This window comes from Marmota flaviventris, chromosome 5 (genome assembly GCF_047511675.1).
Source record: "Marmota flaviventris isolate mMarFla1 chromosome 5, mMarFla1.hap1, whole genome shotgun sequence".
In the NCBI taxonomy this organism is placed as follows: domain Eukaryota; kingdom Metazoa; phylum Chordata; class Mammalia; order Rodentia; family Sciuridae; genus Marmota; species Marmota flaviventris.
Window position 1 is genome coordinate 7,993,934 of NC_092502.1, and position 18,709 is coordinate 8,012,642.

Here is an 18,709-nt window from a genome sequence, read left to right on the forward strand (position 1 = left end):
GTGGTGGCAGTTGGGCTCTGAGGGAATTCCTGAAGAGCTCCTGTGGTTTGGCATGTGTGTTCTAAAAATAAAGTTCATTTGTGCTTGATAAGTGGCTCGTGAATTGTGCCCAGCCAGACTGCGGCAGGAGCTGGCTTGGAATAGAAGGCAGTTCTGTTGGGGGGAGGAGAAGTGAGAACCAAGCTGGGATAGGGGAAGGCCTGGGCTCAGGATTCCCCGGGTGAACTGAAGGGTATTGCCTCCCGAGCCCCACAGACGCAAGAGCAGCTTTTGCTTCTGACCAGCACTGACCGCTAGCCTCGAGTCTACTTCAGCACTTGTTGGTTATTGTTTGTTTTTCTGCAGTCTCTCCCCTGAGCTTCATGTTTTCAATAAATGGTCTAGAGAAGACTCTCTAAGGTGACTCGAATAAATTGTATCACAATCTAAGCAATTTGTGTGAACTAGACTGTCTTTTTTCTTGCCGTAGGTTATGGTTTTGCTAGTAAGTGCATTAATTTTTTTTTTCAACAAAATTGAAACTCATGGCAATTCTATATATATATTTTTTTTTGTGCAAAAGGTATCTGTCATTCACAACTAAAATATAAACTCTGAGGATTAGGATGCTGTTGAATTTACTGCTGTCAACTTAGTGCCAGGAAGAGAAGCCGGAGGTAATAGGCCCCCAAGCATTTTTCTGGAATGCAGGCTGGTGTGGGACCCTTCCAGCCCTGCTAAAGGTGTGGGCGTGCCTGCAACCCCAAAAGGCTCAGCTGGGCTTGGTGCACTCCAGGCCATCTCCTAAGACTGAGGGCTATGGATGGGGAAGGGGGCACGAGCCAAGGCAGAGGCACCACCAGTGTGCGAGTTGGCTCAAGGGCAGGCAGGGCCCAACAAAACCACAGGGAAGCTAATATTGCCGAGCTGTTCTCCTTGGTCAATCTTGATTTTCCTCATCTGCCTCGATTCCTTTGCCTTTTTAGATTTAAAACCTAAAATGTTGAGAATAAAATTTTGAAGTGGAGACATTTCCTGATCTCTGCTTCAGACGAGATGGAGTCACAGGGATTGAATTTACCTCTCCCCCCGGAACAACCGATAGCAGGACACACCACATTACACCTTGGTCTTCAAGATCCTGGACGCAAGGCACCAAGACAGTGATCCTCCAAAGACAGGAGGCAAGGGAGATGAGCTCAGCTGGCCTGGTTTCCTACACAGGCTGTGGTCAGGGAGGGAGGACACAGGGGAGTCAGTTAGCCTCCCTGAGTGAGGAAACAGCACCGAGTCCAGGGAGACAGGCAGGCCAGCTGAGGCTGTGCAACGGTACTGGACTAGAGACTGCGGGGTGAGGCAGAGAAGGCTCCAAAGATCTCAGACTCACCTTTGAGTCTCATCAGGAACTAGCCAGCACACCAGAGCAAGGAAACAGGGTGGCCACCAGAGGGAACCAGATGTATCACCCACCCAGGGCCAGGAACAGTGTCTATCACGACCAGCCAGACCGGAAAACCTCATGCCTCAGGGACATTGGGTGGATCACACAGAAGAACCTGGCCCCGTGGTGCAGAATAATCAGCCCCAACAAAGCACTGCCCAGACCTGGCTAATAAATACCCAAAGTAAGACCTGTAAGGATTAGACTGTGTTCTAGAGCAAAACTCATTAATTTTCATAAGGGTATCAAAAAGAGGTGACATCCAACAAGATAAAATTAACAATATGTGAATTCCAATAAAAATCGATAGGCATGAAGAGAATTAGACAAATCTGAGGAGAAAAATCATCAGAGTTGAGCAGGGGTTAGAATTAGCAAAGAAGGACATTAACATAGTTACTCTAACTATATGTCATTTATTCAGAGAGGTCAGGAGAGACGGGGGGTATAAAAAGGCACTAGATGAACTTTGAGAGAATAAACAGAACTACGTCTTAGCAAGAGATCAGACACTGCACAGGAAAAATGCTAGTTACCTCAAAGAAATGGCCACAGATACTCTCCAAAACGAAGAGAAAAGGGAGTCGGAAAGAGGGACGGTGTCGTGAGCCGCAGGCCAGCTCGAGCACTTGTGCTGAGATGCCAACAGGGAAAGGCAAGAAAAGAAAATACTGGAAGAAATAATGACCCCAAATCTCCAAAGTTGACAGTCAGCTCATTGGTACAGAAAATCTCAACAAATCCCCAGCAATTCAGGGTGAACAAGACCGAACCAAGGCACATCTTGAGCAGATTGTCCCAAGTCAGTGACGAGGAACAGAGTCTGAAAACCGCCAGAGGAGACACCATGTGATGGACAGAGGAGTGATGGTGCTGAGGGCAGATTCTCACTGGAGAGACAGAGCGGGCCACGCCTGAGTACACCCGCAAGGGCGCCTCAGTCTAGCTTGCCACACCTGGAAGACCCAGCTTTAAAAAAGTGAAGGCTCAGCGAAGAACTTCAGAGACATAAAAGCTGAAAAAATCAGTCCCCAGAAGAAGGAATTCCAAGAAACGTTGATGGTAGTCCTTGAAGTGGATGATATCAGATGGAAACTTGGACCTATGGCAAAGAAGGAAGAACGACAGAGATAGTACATGAGAAATATATATTTATTTCTCCTTCCTTAGATTTCTTTAAAAATAATTAACTGCTTTAAAGGACATAAAAGAATGCCCTTGTAACATTCTTAACTACTCATGAAATGGTATCCTATCACTTGAAGGTAGATATCTGCATATTTAATTCTATGAGTCAGTTTTCTGTCACTGTGACAAGATACCTGAGAAAATCAACTTAGAAGGAGGAAAGTGTTCTTTTAGCTTACAGTTTTAGAAGCTTCAGTCTGTGGTCACTTGGCTCCCTCATTTCTGGGCCTGTGGTGAGGCAGAATGTCATGGTAGAGAGCCTGTGGCGGAGCAGAGCTGCCCACCTCCTGGTGGTTAGGGGTAGTGGGGAGAGACAGGTGGGTGCCAGAGACAAGAGTTAGTCCCCAAGGCCCTCCCTCCAGTAACCTACTTCCTCCAACCACAATGGGCTTCCCATAGTTTGCACCTCCTCCCAGGAGGACATTCAAATTACTGACCCATCAAATGGACTCGCCCACTGATGAGGTCAGAGCCTTCACCGTCCAATCATTTCCCCCAAGCCCCGCCTCTCAACACTGCTGCATTGGGGACCAAGTCTTCAGTAGCTTTCAGGGGACATTCCAGATCCAAGTCACAACAAAACTCTACAGCAACTATGAATATAACCAAGAATCACAGAAAATAAGCCAATAGGGGAGAAAACAAAACAGTTTAAAAACTACTTAGAGGCAGGGGGCAGCTCACTGGTTGCCTAGCAAGCAAGCGGCCTTGGGTTGGTCCCAGCATTGCCCCAAACCAAAAAGCAGAAGAAAACAAAACCAAACCCTACTCAGTCACTTTTATAGAAGGGAGTGGGGGGCAGGAAAAACGTGAGGACAGGAAGATGTCACAATGGGAGACACGTGGCACAGGCTGCTATCTCTCCACCACTGCTGCCAGCTGAGGTGTTGATTTTTGGATGGCTTTAAACAACCTAGGTGTTGATTTTTGAATGGCAATAATAACTATAGGAGAGGAAAACAGGACACAGGATTGGGAATTTTGGAGAACAACTTACATTCATCCTCTGAAGCATTGTGGTTCTGTTAGTTACTCGGGGCAAGCCCAGCGCTTCTTTTCACCAACACCATAAGCAGTCATTTTGGGCTTGAAGTCAGCTTTAAAAATCCTGAACCCACCTACAAAGATCATCTGAGACACTTGACAGCTCCGCTGTTTTATTTATTCTTTTATGAGATTGAGCTCCCCCTTGGATAGTGTGCCTTCTGTATCCATTGACTTTTACAAACCTTGAATAAAAATCTGTTGAAAAGCAGCCTTTTAACCCCCCACCCCCGTGGTGCATAAATCACCAGGCAGAGCTCAAAAGACATGCCAATCCCAGGAACAAAGGTGCTTTGTGTGGGTCCTTGCTCCTGGGGAGAGCTGATGCTAATACCTGCCTGCATTTAAGAGTCCTGAGCTTGAGGCTTTGTGGGGAGACTTTTACAGAATGAAATGAAAGGTTTGTGTTTTACCTTGCTTCAAGGGAGAAAAATCGGAAAAACCTCCAAATCTCTAGCCAAACTGTGAGTTCCTCTGAAATTCACACTCTGTGCAAAGTGAAAGTGAAGGGAAAATGAGAAATGAGAGATGGGAGAGAGAGAAGTGAAAGATGGAGACCAGGAAGACCTACCTAAGAGTTTATTTGTCAGAGCTGACAATTAAGGCCATCTCTCTATAGGAGAGAGAGGCAACACAGGCTTTACTTTTGGGACTTTTATGGGGGAGGCTCAGGAATTAGAGCTGGGCAGGTCCTAATGTGGGCAGTTAAGGGTGGGGTTGGTATGAGGGCATGGTGAGCCTTTCTCAGAAATGCCCTTGGGTGGGAAAGCAAAACTTTTCCCTTAAAATGGTGGCTGTCACTTAAGATGGCCATCCAGATGCTAAGCAAAGACCTTATAGAAACCCTGAAATTTTAGCTGCATTTTACTTTTTCCTCCTCCCTCCACTATTATATTCAAAGGCCAGGGACCTACGTCTGGCAGAAAGGGATCTCAGGTGTCTGTCTTTGAATTATAGAAATGTAGAGAAATAGTCCAACGCTCTTCTTCTCCTGGATCTCCCCCAGCCTCTCTTTGCGTTCACAAGTTTCTGTTTGCTGCCTGGCTTTCTGTGTCTTTCTTGTAGGCTAAAGCTAAAGAGGAGATTTGATATTCTGACATTAAAAATGACAAATTTTCTTGGGTTGGAAGTATGTCTCATCGACTACACAAGTGACATTGTTGATCTGATTACCTGGGCCTGTCGGGTGAGGGAAAAAGGCAAAGATTGGCATAAGCTAGTTTGAAAGAATGTCAAGGATTTTTCCAGCAATGAAAGATAATTCCTTTTGAGATGCTGCCCAGCTTAAGAGAGACGCAGACATGAAGTGTGTTATGAATGGCATTTCCTTTCTGCAAGATTTTGGTCAATAATGATGGCTTTATAGCAGGTATATTCTGCCTGTTGAGCTGGTGCTGTGGAGTCCAATGCCCCTGGAGACTCAGTCTCTCTGTGGTTGTCCTGGCTCTAGTGGGTAGAGTATTGGGGGGTGTTGCAGGGTCTTTGTCCCGGGGCGGGGGGGGGGGGCGGGGGCAATTCTCAAGGACTGCCATTACACAGAACATTCATCCCTCAACTTGGTCTCATCCTGCCCTGCAGACCCTGCTGCCCTGATCTAGGGGTGGGTAGCCTGTTCTTTGGGGGTTTCTGCCCCTGGGCCCTGAGAAACTTTCCCTCTCCATATGGAATAAGTAAGGGAGCCCCAGCCCTTTCCTGTCTGCTGTCTTTTATCCCCAAATTCCCAGCTTTCCAAGGTGCTGAATCTACTCCCTCCCCCCCCCCCCCCCCCCCCCCCGCTTATTTCTAGGCAATGGTAGTAGAAACTTCAGGATGGGGAGAATGTGGGGATCTACATACTTGGGCTCACATGCCTTGAACTAGAAACATCCTTTAATATCTGTTTATTCCTAAAAAGGAAAGAGAGATGAAATAAAGCATAAAGAAGCCTGGAGAAGGCCTGCCTTAACTAAATGATCTGGAAGGGTCCCATTATACACACTTAAGGAATGTGGTTCTTGGGGCATGTATATGGAAAAAATTCCATGTGATTATGTCTGGGGCCCTGCATGTGACACTAAGGCTGTTGGAAGCAGGACAAAGTGATAAGCACAGGCAAAGGAGTCTGTCACTCATGTGGTCCCTCATCTAAAACCAAGAGGTAGTGGGTACAGATTCATTAGGTAGAATTATCTTCTAGGTCCAAGGTTCTTACAGAGAAAATCCTGTTGTGTGTGGTGATCATGGAGGTGAGAGCATACATACTCACGTCTATTTTAGGATTCCTGGAAGTTCCTTGCCCAGGAGGGGCTGACTAGATCCCAGGTTTGTCCCCATGCTTTCTGCAACCAGCATCTCATTTAAGACTTGTAATCACCCTGTTATATCATAGAGACAAAAATCTAGGCAGCGTGAATTCCCATCTCCAGGCTTATTCCCTTCACACGGTTATGTGAACACAGGGAGGCACCATGATGTCTCCATTTTTGCACAACTAGTGCAAATCTTGACCTGTGAGGCACTGCTGGGGGGTGACAAGGGATCCTGGGAGCTCTGCCAGGCCTTCCTGTGAGTGTCTTGCTCTGTCTACTACATTAGGTAGTTATTAGTTCGTGGCTTCTGGTTCTAGACTCAGTTAATTGAAAGAACACTCAGGCAGCGGCCAGGCCACAGGCTGGGCGCCTCCTTAGCTTTGGAAATTGCCCTGGCCTGACGCCTGCACCTTCCCGAGCACCCTCTCCTACCCCGCCAAGCGGAGCTGAGAGGTCCTAGGTGCAGGGATTGTGGTACAGAACCGAACGAACGTCAACAGGACGGTGTCTGGGACACAGGCTGCTCAGCAAACGCCTGTCTCTTCTCTCTGAGAGTCAGGCTTGCTGCTAGCTTACCCGGACACGGGAGGACACCTGTTCACGAATGGCGAACCAGCCAAAGGAACTTCCCATCCTTATCGGCTTTTAGGGGGTATTTCAAACAGAGCAGTACCGAGTGGGGGAGACGGCGCCTCCCCTTGCCCAGGTTTTCAGGCAGTAACCGCCCAGGAGGAACAGAAGGAGGCGCTGGTCTTTTGCAGATTCCGGGCCGCGGCGAGGGAGGTCGAGACCCGGAGGCACTGCGGGCTCGGGAGGCCGCAGGCGCCGGCAGAGGGCGCCCCGGGCCCACGCAGTGGAGCGCACGGCGCTCGGGTTGGGCGCTCGCGGGCCACCGGGCACCGTCTGCAGACCGGCGTTGACCGCAGCCTGGGATGCGCGGGCCACTGGGCTCTCGCGCGAAGCCAGCGCCCTCCGGGCGCAGCGGCACCGCCGGAGCGCCGCGCTTCCCGACCGCGGTAAGTACCCGCGCCTCCCCGACAGGTCGCAGGCTTGATCGGGGCGCTGGGACGCGGCTGGGGGTACGAGCGCGCCTGTGGTTGTGTTTGGCGTGCGTGGGGGAAGAGGACAGGCTCTGGCTCGGGGTTTTGGGTCGAGTTTGAGGTTGACCCCTAGAGGCGTGGGACGTCAGGCCAAGCTTCGCGTACAGGCGACTTAGGGTTACTTGAGGTTTTAATGTTGGGATTTGTCCCGAGGGCCTTGCTGCGTACAGTCCAGGGGTCCAGGAACTGGCCAGGTAACCAGTGAGCGCAAGCGCTCACCTGGGCGTCACCCACCCCCTTCGCAGCAGCATCATCCAGGGGAACCACGTGTGGCTGTCACCCAACTCTGCCTGTCAAGCGCAGCCCGCCCCTAGGGCAGGGGAGGGAACGCGGGGGCCGGGAGGGCTGTGCCCCGTGGGAACCCAGCCGGACTGAGTGCCTGCCCGTGCCAGCTCGGCTCTCTGTGCCTCGCGTTCCCACAGCCTCCTGAGAGGCAGTGGGCAGCGCTGTAAGGAGGCTCAGGGTCCTGCCCGAGGGGGTGAAGGCCGCCCCAGGGCGCCCAGGCTCTGGGCTGCAGGAGGGAGGGAGCAAAACTGCCCCAGGGACTAGTCCTGGGGGTGCCCTCTCCCAGGGAAGCTTCAGGAACCGGTAGACCTTTTCCTGGTTCCAGTCGCTTGGAACCGTCTCTAGGGGCTTCTGGCAGCGGGGCGGCGCCTCTCCTCCTGGGGCCTGGCCCAAGGTCCCTTTCACCGACCCGCCCCGGCAATCTTTGCGCAGCTGGAGCCGAACTCCCGCTGCGCGCGGCTGGTTGGACTCTGGCGCGCTTCCTGGGCTTTGTGGAGTCAAGGCGCCTTGCGAAGTCCACTTTCCGAGCTCCGGGGGCTTTGAGAGAGAGGATCCAAGGCAAGGTAGGTGGCTTTGACAGGGTCGCCCAGCTAATGACTGGATTGGGTTTGACAGTGAGCGAAGATGCGATCTGCTGAAGTCTTGGAGAACGACTGTGTTTTTCCTTTGCTTTTTAGGGCGTTTAGAGAGCTGCGGAGGAGAGAGAGGGGCTTGGAGGAACAAGACATGTATTTTTATCTGCGTCTCAAAAGAGGAGAATTCTCTGTCCCCACCAGAGAGGCTGCAACCCGGAACTGTGACTGCAATTGACTGGCACAGCAGAGGCCTGGGAGTCTCAGGGTGGATGACTTAGAATATGTGCTAAAAAGCCATTTTCCTTGGGGAATTTAGGGGCCAACTGGTGGTGGTGGTGACTGTGACCTGAAGTGAAGGAGTCAGAAGACAGCTAAGGGAACAGCGGGAAGGGACAGGGGGCTGCCCTGGACTCCCCCTGAAGCTCCTGCTGCCCCTCTCTGATGGAATGCTGGTGAGGTTCTCTGCCAGGGGAGCCACTGGTGAGTGGAATAGTGGGGTCTGACTGACCCTCATCCCTGCTTAAGAACTGGAGGGGTGTCGGAGCCCTGAGGCTCTCTCCTTCTGGAAGATGGCTCTGAACACTTCCACCATGGATAGTGCCGGGCTGGCGGTGGAGAGGGACTTCTCCTTCCGTATCCTCACAGCCTGCTTCCTGTCACTGCTCATCCTGTCCACTCTCTTGGGAAACACTCTGGTCTGTGCTGCTGTCATCAGGTTCCGACACCTGCGATCCAAGGTGACCAACTTTTTCGTCATCTCCTTAGCTGTGTCAGACCTCTTAGTGGCTGTCTTAGTGATGCCCTGGAAAGCTGTGGCTGAGATTGCTGGCTTCTGGCCCTTTGGGTCCTTCTGTAACATTTGGGTGGCCTTTGACATCATGTGCTCCACTGCCTCCATCCTCAACCTGTGTGTGATCAGTGTGGACAGGTACTGGGCCATCTCCAGCCCCTTCCAGTACGAGAGGAAGATGACTCCCAAGGCAGCCTTCATTCTGATCAGTGTGGCATGGACTCTGTCTGTCCTCATCTCCTTCATCCCCGTGCAGCTCAGCTGGCACAAGGCCAAGCCCATAAGCCCCTCCGATGGCAATGCCACCTTCCTGGAAGAGACCGAGGACAACTGTGACACCAGATTGAGTAGGACATATGCCATTTCATCCTCCCTGATAAGCTTTTACATCCCGGTGGCCATCATGATTGTCACCTACACCAGTATCTACAGGATCGCCCAGAAACAAATACGGCGCATCTCAGCCTTGGAGAGGGCAGCAGTCCACGCCAAGAACTGCCAGACCACCACGGGGAATGGGAAGCCTGTCGAGTGTTCTCAATCAGAAAGCTCCTTTAAGATGTCCTTCAAGAGAGAGACTAAGGTCCTGAAGACCCTGTCCGTGATCATGGGGGTGTTCGTCTGCTGCTGGCTCCCCTTCTTCATCTCAAATTGCATGGTGCCCTTCTGTGGGTCTGAGGAGACCCAGCCCTTCTGCATCGATTCCATCACCTTTGATGTGTTCGTGTGGTTTGGGTGGGCTAATTCCTCCCTGAACCCCATCATTTATGCCTTTAATGCTGATTTTCAGAAGGCATTCTCTACTCTCTTAGGATGCTACAGACTGTGCCCTACAACGGGTAATGCCATAGAGACAGTTAGCATCAATAACAACGGGGCCGTGGTGCTTTCTAGTCATCATGAACCCCGAGGCTCCATCTCCAAGGAGTGCAATCTGGTTTACCTGATCCCTCATGCTGTGGGGTCCTCTGAGGACCTGAAGAAGGAGGAGGCAGGCGGAATAGCAAAACCACTGGACAGGCTGTCCCCAGCCCTGTCAGTCATATTGGACTATGACACTGATGTCTCTCTAGAGAAGATCCAGCCCACCACACACAATGGACAGCATCCAACCTGAGCTCCTGGGTGAGCCCAGCCACACACAGGCAATCTGAGAGCTGGAGGAGATTTTTTGGGGGTTGCTGCTAAGGTCTGGTGGGACTGAGACGTCAGGGGGACCTCTGCCCTTTTGAACAGACAACCAAGTTTATTTTCAAATACATTCCACTGTATTTTCCATGTTTTTCATTGCCCATCAAACAGGGATACATGGGAGCCAACAGGGACATGTCTTTGGCTTCAGAATCATTTTTGAAACTTATCTTAGGATTTTAAAAATAGGGCAAAGAATCAGCAATGAACAGCTTCATTAAAATCAAAGCTTTCCGAAGGGTTGAGTTTGCTGTATACAAACAGGTGCTAAAACTGTTCCAAGCAAAGTTTTCAGATTGTAAAGGTAGGTGCATGCCTTCATCAATCATTTCTAAAAAATAACCGAGCCTTACAGTAGGAATGACAATGCTTTTTTTTTTTTTCAGAACGGAGAGATGTTTTGTTGATATTGGTTTTATTTATTTATTGTATTATATGGATATTTTGAATTTATCATAATAAATCTATATTTATCATATTTAATAGGATACACTCGAGTTATCTGAGCTTGAACTGTCCATTGAACTAGCACTTTATAAACCAATGAAGCGAACACAGAGTGAGGTTGCACAGGCTCATGAGCAACTTCTGGAACCAGCGCAGACTGGCAGGACCTGAAGCTGCGATGGTCCCTTAGGATGCAGGGACTTGAGTAAATCCAAGGTGAGAAGGACAATTCTGTGAAGGCTATTTTTTAGTCTAAAAAGATTGTGAAAATTTTTAAAAAAGCATAGCTACTCGTGTGTTTCAAACGTGGCCAAGGCTGGTCCCAGGAGCGATTGCAGTTCCGAGGGGCCAGCTCAGCCCTCCGGGTACCTCTTAGGCGGCTGGGAGGTGCAGGAGGCTTTGTATTTATGTAAAATAGCTGGCTTCTGGGCTCCTCTCACTGCTCTGCCTGCGTGTCCCAGAGCTTTTCTGAGCCAAATGGCTGTCCCAGGTAGAAAGATGCAGGAGGACAGTTTGCTGGGTTCTGTGTCACAGCCGCCCCACCGATGGACCCAGCTGGAACCCTGTGTCTTCACCTTCCCAGCTCAAACCCAACTGCTCAATCGGGCTCCTCCCTTTGTGTGCTTTGATCTGAGTGGAGGACCCATTTTTTTTTTTAAAGGTCTTTAAATGTTAATGGTGTCCTAATTAAGGAGCAGTGCCTCATTCTCCGTGTTAAGTGCCCCAAAGCCACAGCGGCCCTGCTCACAAACGCTGTTCCTTTCTCTGAGCCTGGGGATCCTGTCACACCTGGACTGTGGAAAGCATCGCCACAGCCTCCCCGGCTGCTCCCTTCCTGGCTAGTGTGGGAGTCCCAATGGGGATGTGGAAATGTTTACAGTCTTCTCCTGATAAGCAGTTGACATATACGGAGATGACATTGGTACAAAGGACAGACATCTGCTGAAAACCCTCCCGCATCGGGTCTGTGACTTCTGTACTGTGAGTGTTTCCTTCATTTTGCTGCCTGTATGCTTTCTTACATCTAATAAAATTATTTTGTGAACTCAAATCAACCCTGAATGAGCTGTGTTGCATTTGTTAAATGCATTTAAAAAACTAGAACATTCAGGTATACAAGTAAGAAAACAAGGACATTTCCAAGTATACGTTACTTTTTTTCAAATTGGAAATTTCTGTTTTATATGTCATATTCTACCTTTGAATATTTAAGCAGAAAACGTTTTCTCATTTGTTCTCTCTCTCTCTTACTTCTGTCATAATATTTTTTTTTTGAAAAGGTATCTTTCTTCATTTGTGGAATTACCCTGTTTTTCAAATTTGAAAACTTTATGATATTGGCTCTTTCTTTCCAAGACCCTATTTCATATAAGGCAAAAATTTCAGCCTGGTACAGCCAAGAATTTTTTTTTTTTTTTTTCCCAGAAAAGATTGCGGCTTGTCATGGGTTTGTGTGGACCCCTGGCTAGGAGCAACCACTGTATGTGTGGTATTCATTTTAAAAGTCAATTATAACAGGACTTTTTTTTTTTTTCTGGAGAGAAGATGCAGATTGTTATGCTGGGCTTATCAAATGTCTCACAGGGCTCACCCCTAGGTCCTGCTTCTGAGTTAGCTGATATGCTTAGTTTTCTTTTTTTTTTCATCCCCAGGAAGGAGAAGGCTCAGCAGCAGGTGATGTAGAAACTTAGGGTTCAGTTTACCTCTCGGGACATCCCAGGGCAGATGGTGTTTTAAGTCCCACATCAGCCTTCCCAGCATCTGACAATCACACCCCCAGTTAGAGCCCAGGAAGCGCCACACCTTTGCTTTCTGCCTCCTAACTTTCTGAATATCTGCTCTTTAAAATTTAATTTTATTCTTAAATCAGAAACACAAGCCACAGTGCTCAGGCAGAGTCACCGAAACACGGAACGAAAACCTTCACTGAACCAAATAGTGAAAATGGGTGCTTTCTTAGAAATGATATTAAATAATGGTAACATTGAGCACACCTTGAGTGAGACTATACTCTGGGTTCCCGGCATATTGGATTGACTAAGGGCATCTTATAAAGTGTTAATTCCACTGAGCGAATCTTCCAGATGATTTGATTTCCAACTGAAAGCAAAATTACAGTAGGACTTTCATTTTTACTTCTAGCTCTGGCCATGAGCCTTATGCTGACCGTGTGTGAAACACTTTATCAGGACAGAGATGATATTTGAGAACTGCTCTTTCCCTGTGTCCACCAAAGAAGCTGTCTTTCCTCATGGCATGCAAGGCTCTTGCTAGTGACCGACAGACACAGTAGGGAGACTGAGCTTCCACTGGTAGATTTGAGGTTTACTCAGGAAAGTCCCCGGTTTCCCTTGGGATCTCTGCAGATCATGTCCTCTGAGTCTCAGTTGAGCTGATCTGTTAAATGGGAAGAGCAGAACTTCTCCATTAGCTTCTTTTTCAGAGGAGCTCCCCACTCCAGAAGCAAGTCGACCTGTCATCCAACATTGGTGATTTTCTGAACCCTCCCCTCTCTCTGGGGACCCCATCATGATTTCTCCTCAGGCAGGGCTAGTAGCATCTTAGTGTATCTCTGCTTTCCACATCCCAAGCCCCTGTGCAGGGAGCCAGCCTCTTGGGGCCCTGGGATGCAGGAGGCAGAGGCTTAGTTTCAGATAGACAAGAGCTTCCTGCAGGGACCACCTGCAGTCCATATGAACTAAGTCAGCGCTCGCCTCTCTGAGACTGGCCTGTGGTGCAATAGAAATAAACATGCAGGTCCCTGAGGTGACAATGAACTGGCATCTGGGAGAGCCCCTGCACCAAGTCCTGGGCTTGCTGGTCCTTTCAGGATCCCAGTTCTGAAGAAGGGATCCATCACTTAATATCTATTGCACCAGTAACAATGGACCTGCTGTCTTTTCACAGATTTGCCTGGTGGAGCAGAAGTGACTATTAGGGGACATGTGGTTTGGGATTCTCCAGACACCATCATCTTTGCTGTGGTGATCTGGTATCCCAGAAGCAAGGGGCTTTGTACCTCTGCATGGTTAAGAACGTTGATTGAAGTTAGAGACTGACTGAATAAACCTGTGCTCCACGTTTTAGTTGATCCAATCTCCTTATCTTGCAGAGATGGTTTGAGGAATAATGAGTGAGTTGTTGGCCTTCCGATTCTGGGTTGCTAAGTGTAGGGCCGGCTAGTCTGCATGACCTGATCAGTGTTGTCGGTTGAAGGAATTAACTGGGGAGATCACCAGCCTTTGGTACCCTCTAGATTGCACGCACCTCTTTGGATTTGTTTGTGATTCCCTGGATAGAAAACATGACAAAACAGCCTGTTTACTTTTTAGAGGATTGAGGATACGGTGAGCATTACAGCACAAACTACATTTCTAAGATTTCACTACCAGGCCAATCTGCACGGCCTTCTGTCACATTAAATAACTTCCATGGGATGCACAGAATTAAAAAGGCAGCATTTGGACTTTAGTCTGTTACATCATTCAAGATTTGGGAGTTGTAATTTAAATAGCAGAGGCTCAAGAATAATCTCTGATTTAAAAGGGCTTAACTTTCTAATCACTATGAGAAAAATCTACAAAACCAGCTAGAATTTTTCTTGTGTTCATAGAACAGACTGGATCAGCTCTCAAAACTGGTAAATTTTTTCAACATTGCAAAGGATCTGCTCTGAGCCATGTCCTCAGAACTGAGGTCCCCCTCCCTCCTGCCTCCTGGAGCCCAGATGCTGTCCTGTGGCAGGTGGAGGTGGACTTAGGAGGGCTGAGGGGTAGGCAAGAGTTTCATTTCACTTAAACTCACGACGATGCTAACTCATATCCCTTGAGAGTAAGTTTTCTTCATCTCTACTAATGGGAGTAGATGAGATGATTTCTATGCTCTATTCTGCTTTGAGATGATGAGATGCGAGAGATGTTTGGGGCCAAGTCTGACTGTGAGAGGTTCCCCTGGATGGAATTCCCAAGGAAGGGAAATCTATGGGAAAGCTAACATAGGGATGGAAAATGCAAACAGGACCCCGATGTGCCTTTGCTTGCCCTTCTTCAATGGCCCCCAGCCTACTTTCAGGAAAAAATAAATGGAACTCATTCAAGGCCCCTGGTGATCTGGCGCCTGTGGTCTCTGCAGCCTCACGTGCTGTGGTTACCCCATGGCACTGTCTCGTGGACGTCCTGAGCTTTGGGCGGTGGAGTCCTTTCCAGTTTTCACGCCTTTGCACATGCCCTGAACCCTGCAGGATGCTTTCTTGCTGCCTCTGTTTGCCCATCCCTGCTCGTCCTCAAGTTCACAGGGATTGAGAGGCTCCTAGGCATGCCCCAGAGAAGCTTCCTGGGCTTGCTGTGCCTCCGCGCCCCTGGCCTCTTTCCCGAGGCCTATGGCCCTTGGGAGACCATCTCCTCACAACTCCTCGTTCTCCCTGGGTCTGGAGCAGAGGGGGCAAAGCTGTCACCATCTCCTTCTCTGTGCATATCCCTAAGTTTGCAGGCCTTTGGCCCAGAGGGTCGCTCATTAAATATGTTGCCTGAACAAGGGAGCGAGCCAATCAGAACAGGAACACTGACTGGAGCACAACTTGAGTGTGTGTGTGGTGTGACTGACTTGTGGGACAGTCTTCCAGGCCTCCCTCACTGACGCCTCTCACCACCTGAGGCTGCAGTTGTCTGGAGCTGACCGGCTGTCCAGTGTCCATCATACATATGACAGAAAAAATGTCATATGTAGATACACACATACTGGTGCACACACATGCAGACACACGTATGTACACACACATGTACATGCACATGCACATATGCACATAATTTGATACAAACTGTCAGTAAGGACCTTATGGAGTGTTTTCTATGATTTGAACCATGTGCTAGATGTTAAGGATGCAGAAATAAACCAGGTACTATCCCCATCCATGAGGAGCTTCCGAGTGGAAAAAAGGGAGGGGACAGATATGCAGCTCAATCAACCTCAGAAATGTTCTGAAAGCATGATGCAGGGGGAAGGAAAGGATTTCTTCTGGGTAAAGCCAACAGCTCTGCTATACTGAGCCTTGGTGATGGCGAGGCTGGCCTTGTGCCAAGTGCCACCCTCCTGGGGTCTCACTACATTCTTACAGCCAGCCTTCCTCCCACAGGGGCACTATCAGCACCACCAGACCAACAGTCAGAGGAACAGGAATTCCTGTTCAGAGAGGGTTTGTGATGTGTCCAAGGACACACAGCTGGTAAATGGTGGGTCAGGCTTTGAAGCTAGGGCTGTCTGATTTCAAAGCCTGTTCTTTAACTGTGACCTGTTCTATTTATTAGAATATAGTTCTAACTAAACAAGTCACTTCTCGAGGGGATTCTAAGCCACTTCAAATATTGGTGTATTAGAAAACACCTGTCACTGACACAAGCGTTCATGAAATATGGGGGGAATGGTCTGATGAACCCCTGTGGACCAGTCCTGTTCCCCAGCCTCAAACACTAGCCAGACGGGGTGCGCAGTCTCAGACAGAGTTGGGTGAGCAATGGCAACAGGAGGTACGTGTCTTTGGGTGGAGTATAATGTTTAAGACAAGCAGAATTTTAAGGCATTTAAATTTCAAAAACATGACCTTGTGGAATTCAAGGGTAAGAAAACAGAGAGAAGGTCCATTTAAGGGCAGAAATGTTCCTACGCTTGCAGGTCAATTTGGTCAGTGTGGACTTCCTCAGTTTGTGTCCACAAACATCCATCCACCCCTGCCTGGCGCAGCTCTGTTTGGGAGCCGGTGATGGCAGGAGGGAAAGTTCATGGAGAGCTGCTGAGGCGCCAGGGGAACTGGGCACAGGCTTGGGCAGTGGGTGGCAGCAGCAGGGGTGAGAATGGCTGGGTAGGAGCAGAGTGTCTGCAAACATGGGGCCGGGGAAACGTGCTGGGTGAATTTTCTGGATAGAGGCATGATGGAGAGACAAAGGTTTGGCTGTCAACTTACTTGATTGCTTTGGGGTGGTCTCCTCTGCAGAAGCCCCTATGGAGGGCACCTAGAAGATGAACCTGGTCACTTGATAATCACTGAGTGTGAACAGGAGCCCCTCCCTCCTCCACACCCTTATTCCAACCACCTGCACTTTTAATCACGCTCAAATGCGCTGTGGTGACAACTTTGCTTCTCTTCCAAGTTGGACCCCTTGTTTGAGGCACATGTCAGGTGTGAGCCTGGTGGAGCCCTTCCCTGGCCCTTCCTTCTGCAGCCTGGCAGCCCCTGGCTGTGACCCGTGACTCCCTGCTTCCTGCAGCACTGTATTCCCAGTGCCCAGCACAACCAGCACACAGTAGGCACCAAGTGAATACTTTGTTAGACAAATGAGTGCATTAGTAACTATACAGAAGGTCTAGGTAGGTGTTAGACACATTTTTCACCATGGGGTGACTCTGCTGGGGTTTTGAGGGCTGACTTTTTCTGCTAAATTAGGTTTCTCCATCATTGACACAGTCTCAGGAAATAATTAAATAGCATTTAAATGGAAAGCGGGGGCTCTCCCTCGTATCCTTATGTCTGGATAGCGATTCACCTTTTTACACAGAAGAGAGAGGAAATGTTAACCAAATGTCACAAATGTGTCCCCAGATTATCTCGTACACACACGCTGTGGAGACTAAGTTTCTGGGTCAGATGGATTCAGCATAAGCATGTTGACTGTGATTAAGGTAATGGCCGGCCCAATTCTAAGACGGGTTTAATGCACAGTACTGTTAAACTGGGGAGGGAGTGTGCCCACCACGATTCTGCCAAAGCAGCTGTGGCTTTTTGCTAGCTTGATGGTGTGGTCTCTCTAAAATGGTGTGTTCATCATGGGCATAAGAGGATTAAAGAGGAGCCACTCTTAGAGGGAACCAGGGGCATAAGGTGATCGTTTCAGCCTGTTGAAAAAGCCCCACCCTAATGCTTTCAAGGGAAAGGGAAATTGTAATGCCATTTTTGGAGTAGCATCTGTTGGCATCAATATTGAAATGAAAGCTTATTTGCTTGCTCATGGGACTGAGCAGCTTAGACTGTCTCACCTGGATGAAGCTCTGTCCAGCAGCAGAGCCCCTGGACTGGGGGAAGGAAGGAAGTGGACGCTTTCCTGTCCTGTTCACAGTGTGCAATGTGATAGGACTAGGGGAAGGGGACTTTGGCAGGTGCAACCACATTTTAAAATGTGCACACAACGGGACCCAGCTTAGTTCCCCCAGTCTATTCTGCACACCTCCTCGCCCGTGTACTCAGGGACAGTGTGTATAGGTGCACATGGCAGCCTTGCTGGTAAAAGCCAAAGGGAGACAACCTAGGTGTCCAGTAATGTGGGAAAACAATAACTAAAATGTAGGGCATTGTAGGAGTTCAAGAAAATGTCTTCTCCACCCTCTGAGGGTTCACTGGGCACAGTGGTGCCTGCCTGTATTCACAGCAGGTTGGGAGGCTGAGGCAGGAGGATCTCGAGTTCAAAACCAGCCTCAGCAAAAGACAGATGCTAAGCAAATAAGTCTCTAAATAAAATACAAAACAGGGCAGGGGGTGTGATTCAGTGGTTGAGTTCCCCTGAGTTCAATCCCAGGTACTGAAAAAGAAAGAGTGGGGCGGGGGGGGGGGATATTATAGAGGAAACAAGGTGTAAAGATTTATGGACGGCCTGGAGGCCATCACATAGTAAAATTGCCCTCCAGCCAATGTGATTCTGATGCTGATATGACATAACCTTTTCCAGTAAGGGGGGGGAGGCGCGTAGACAATTTCCAGGGGGGAGAGTAATGAACTTGGAGAACATGTAATCAAGTGTGCTTGGTCCACAGGATGGATAATGGGTGAGAAATGGTTCTCTATGGGACCAATAGAGAGGACGCTGTCAGCTGTGTTGAGAGACCTCAGCTTCTCCTCCTGGGGCAGGAGTTTAGTTAGTGGAGCTCAGGGAAGGGATGGAGGGAAGCGCTTTTTCTTTTGGCAGTTCTAGACGTTGGCACCGGAGGGCGCTGTGTGGAGAGCTCTGTGTCTGGAGGTGGAGTGGGGCAAACTGGGAAGGCCCAGGGACTGTCCTGGGGGGGGGGGGCGGTCCTAAGCCCCCTCAGGACAGAAAGCACTTGTGGTTGGGGGATCACGTTCTGATTCCCAACACCGTCCATAGCATGTGGTAGTTAAAAAGAAAGGTGGATTCAAGTACACTACAAGGAAGAGTTTTTATGACGTATAATGAAGTGGAAAGGCAGTTTGCAAAACAATACAATGTGATTGTTTTTTATTTTTAAAAAGTGTAAGAAGTATTTATTTTTATGCAAATACATAGAATGAGATGAGGAAAAGGGCCCCCTCATGCCGCAGTCTGGCTGGGCACAAAATCACGAGCCACTCAAGCAGGAACAAACTTTATTTCCAAAAACTC

At 49.0% G+C, this 18,709-nt stretch overlaps 1 protein-coding gene across 1 annotated transcript; it reads left to right on the plus strand.

Moving 5' to 3' along the window:
* The first annotated feature begins 8,469 nt into the window (after window positions 1-8,469).
* On the plus strand, window positions 8,470-9,807 carry Drd1 (dopamine receptor D1). Its single transcript, XM_027938757.2, has one exon. It carries the CDS (start codon window positions 8,470-8,472, stop codon window positions 9,805-9,807), a length of 1,338 nt encoding a protein of 445 aa, XP_027794558.1.
* The last annotated feature ends 8,902 nt before the right edge of the window (window positions 9,808-18,709 follow it).

Bases quoted from the DNA above. Each gene is read 5' to 3' on its own strand.
- Drd1 (XM_027938757.2), top strand. From the start codon at position 8,470: ATGGCTCTGAACACTTCCACCATGGATAGTGCCGGGCTGGCGGTGGAG.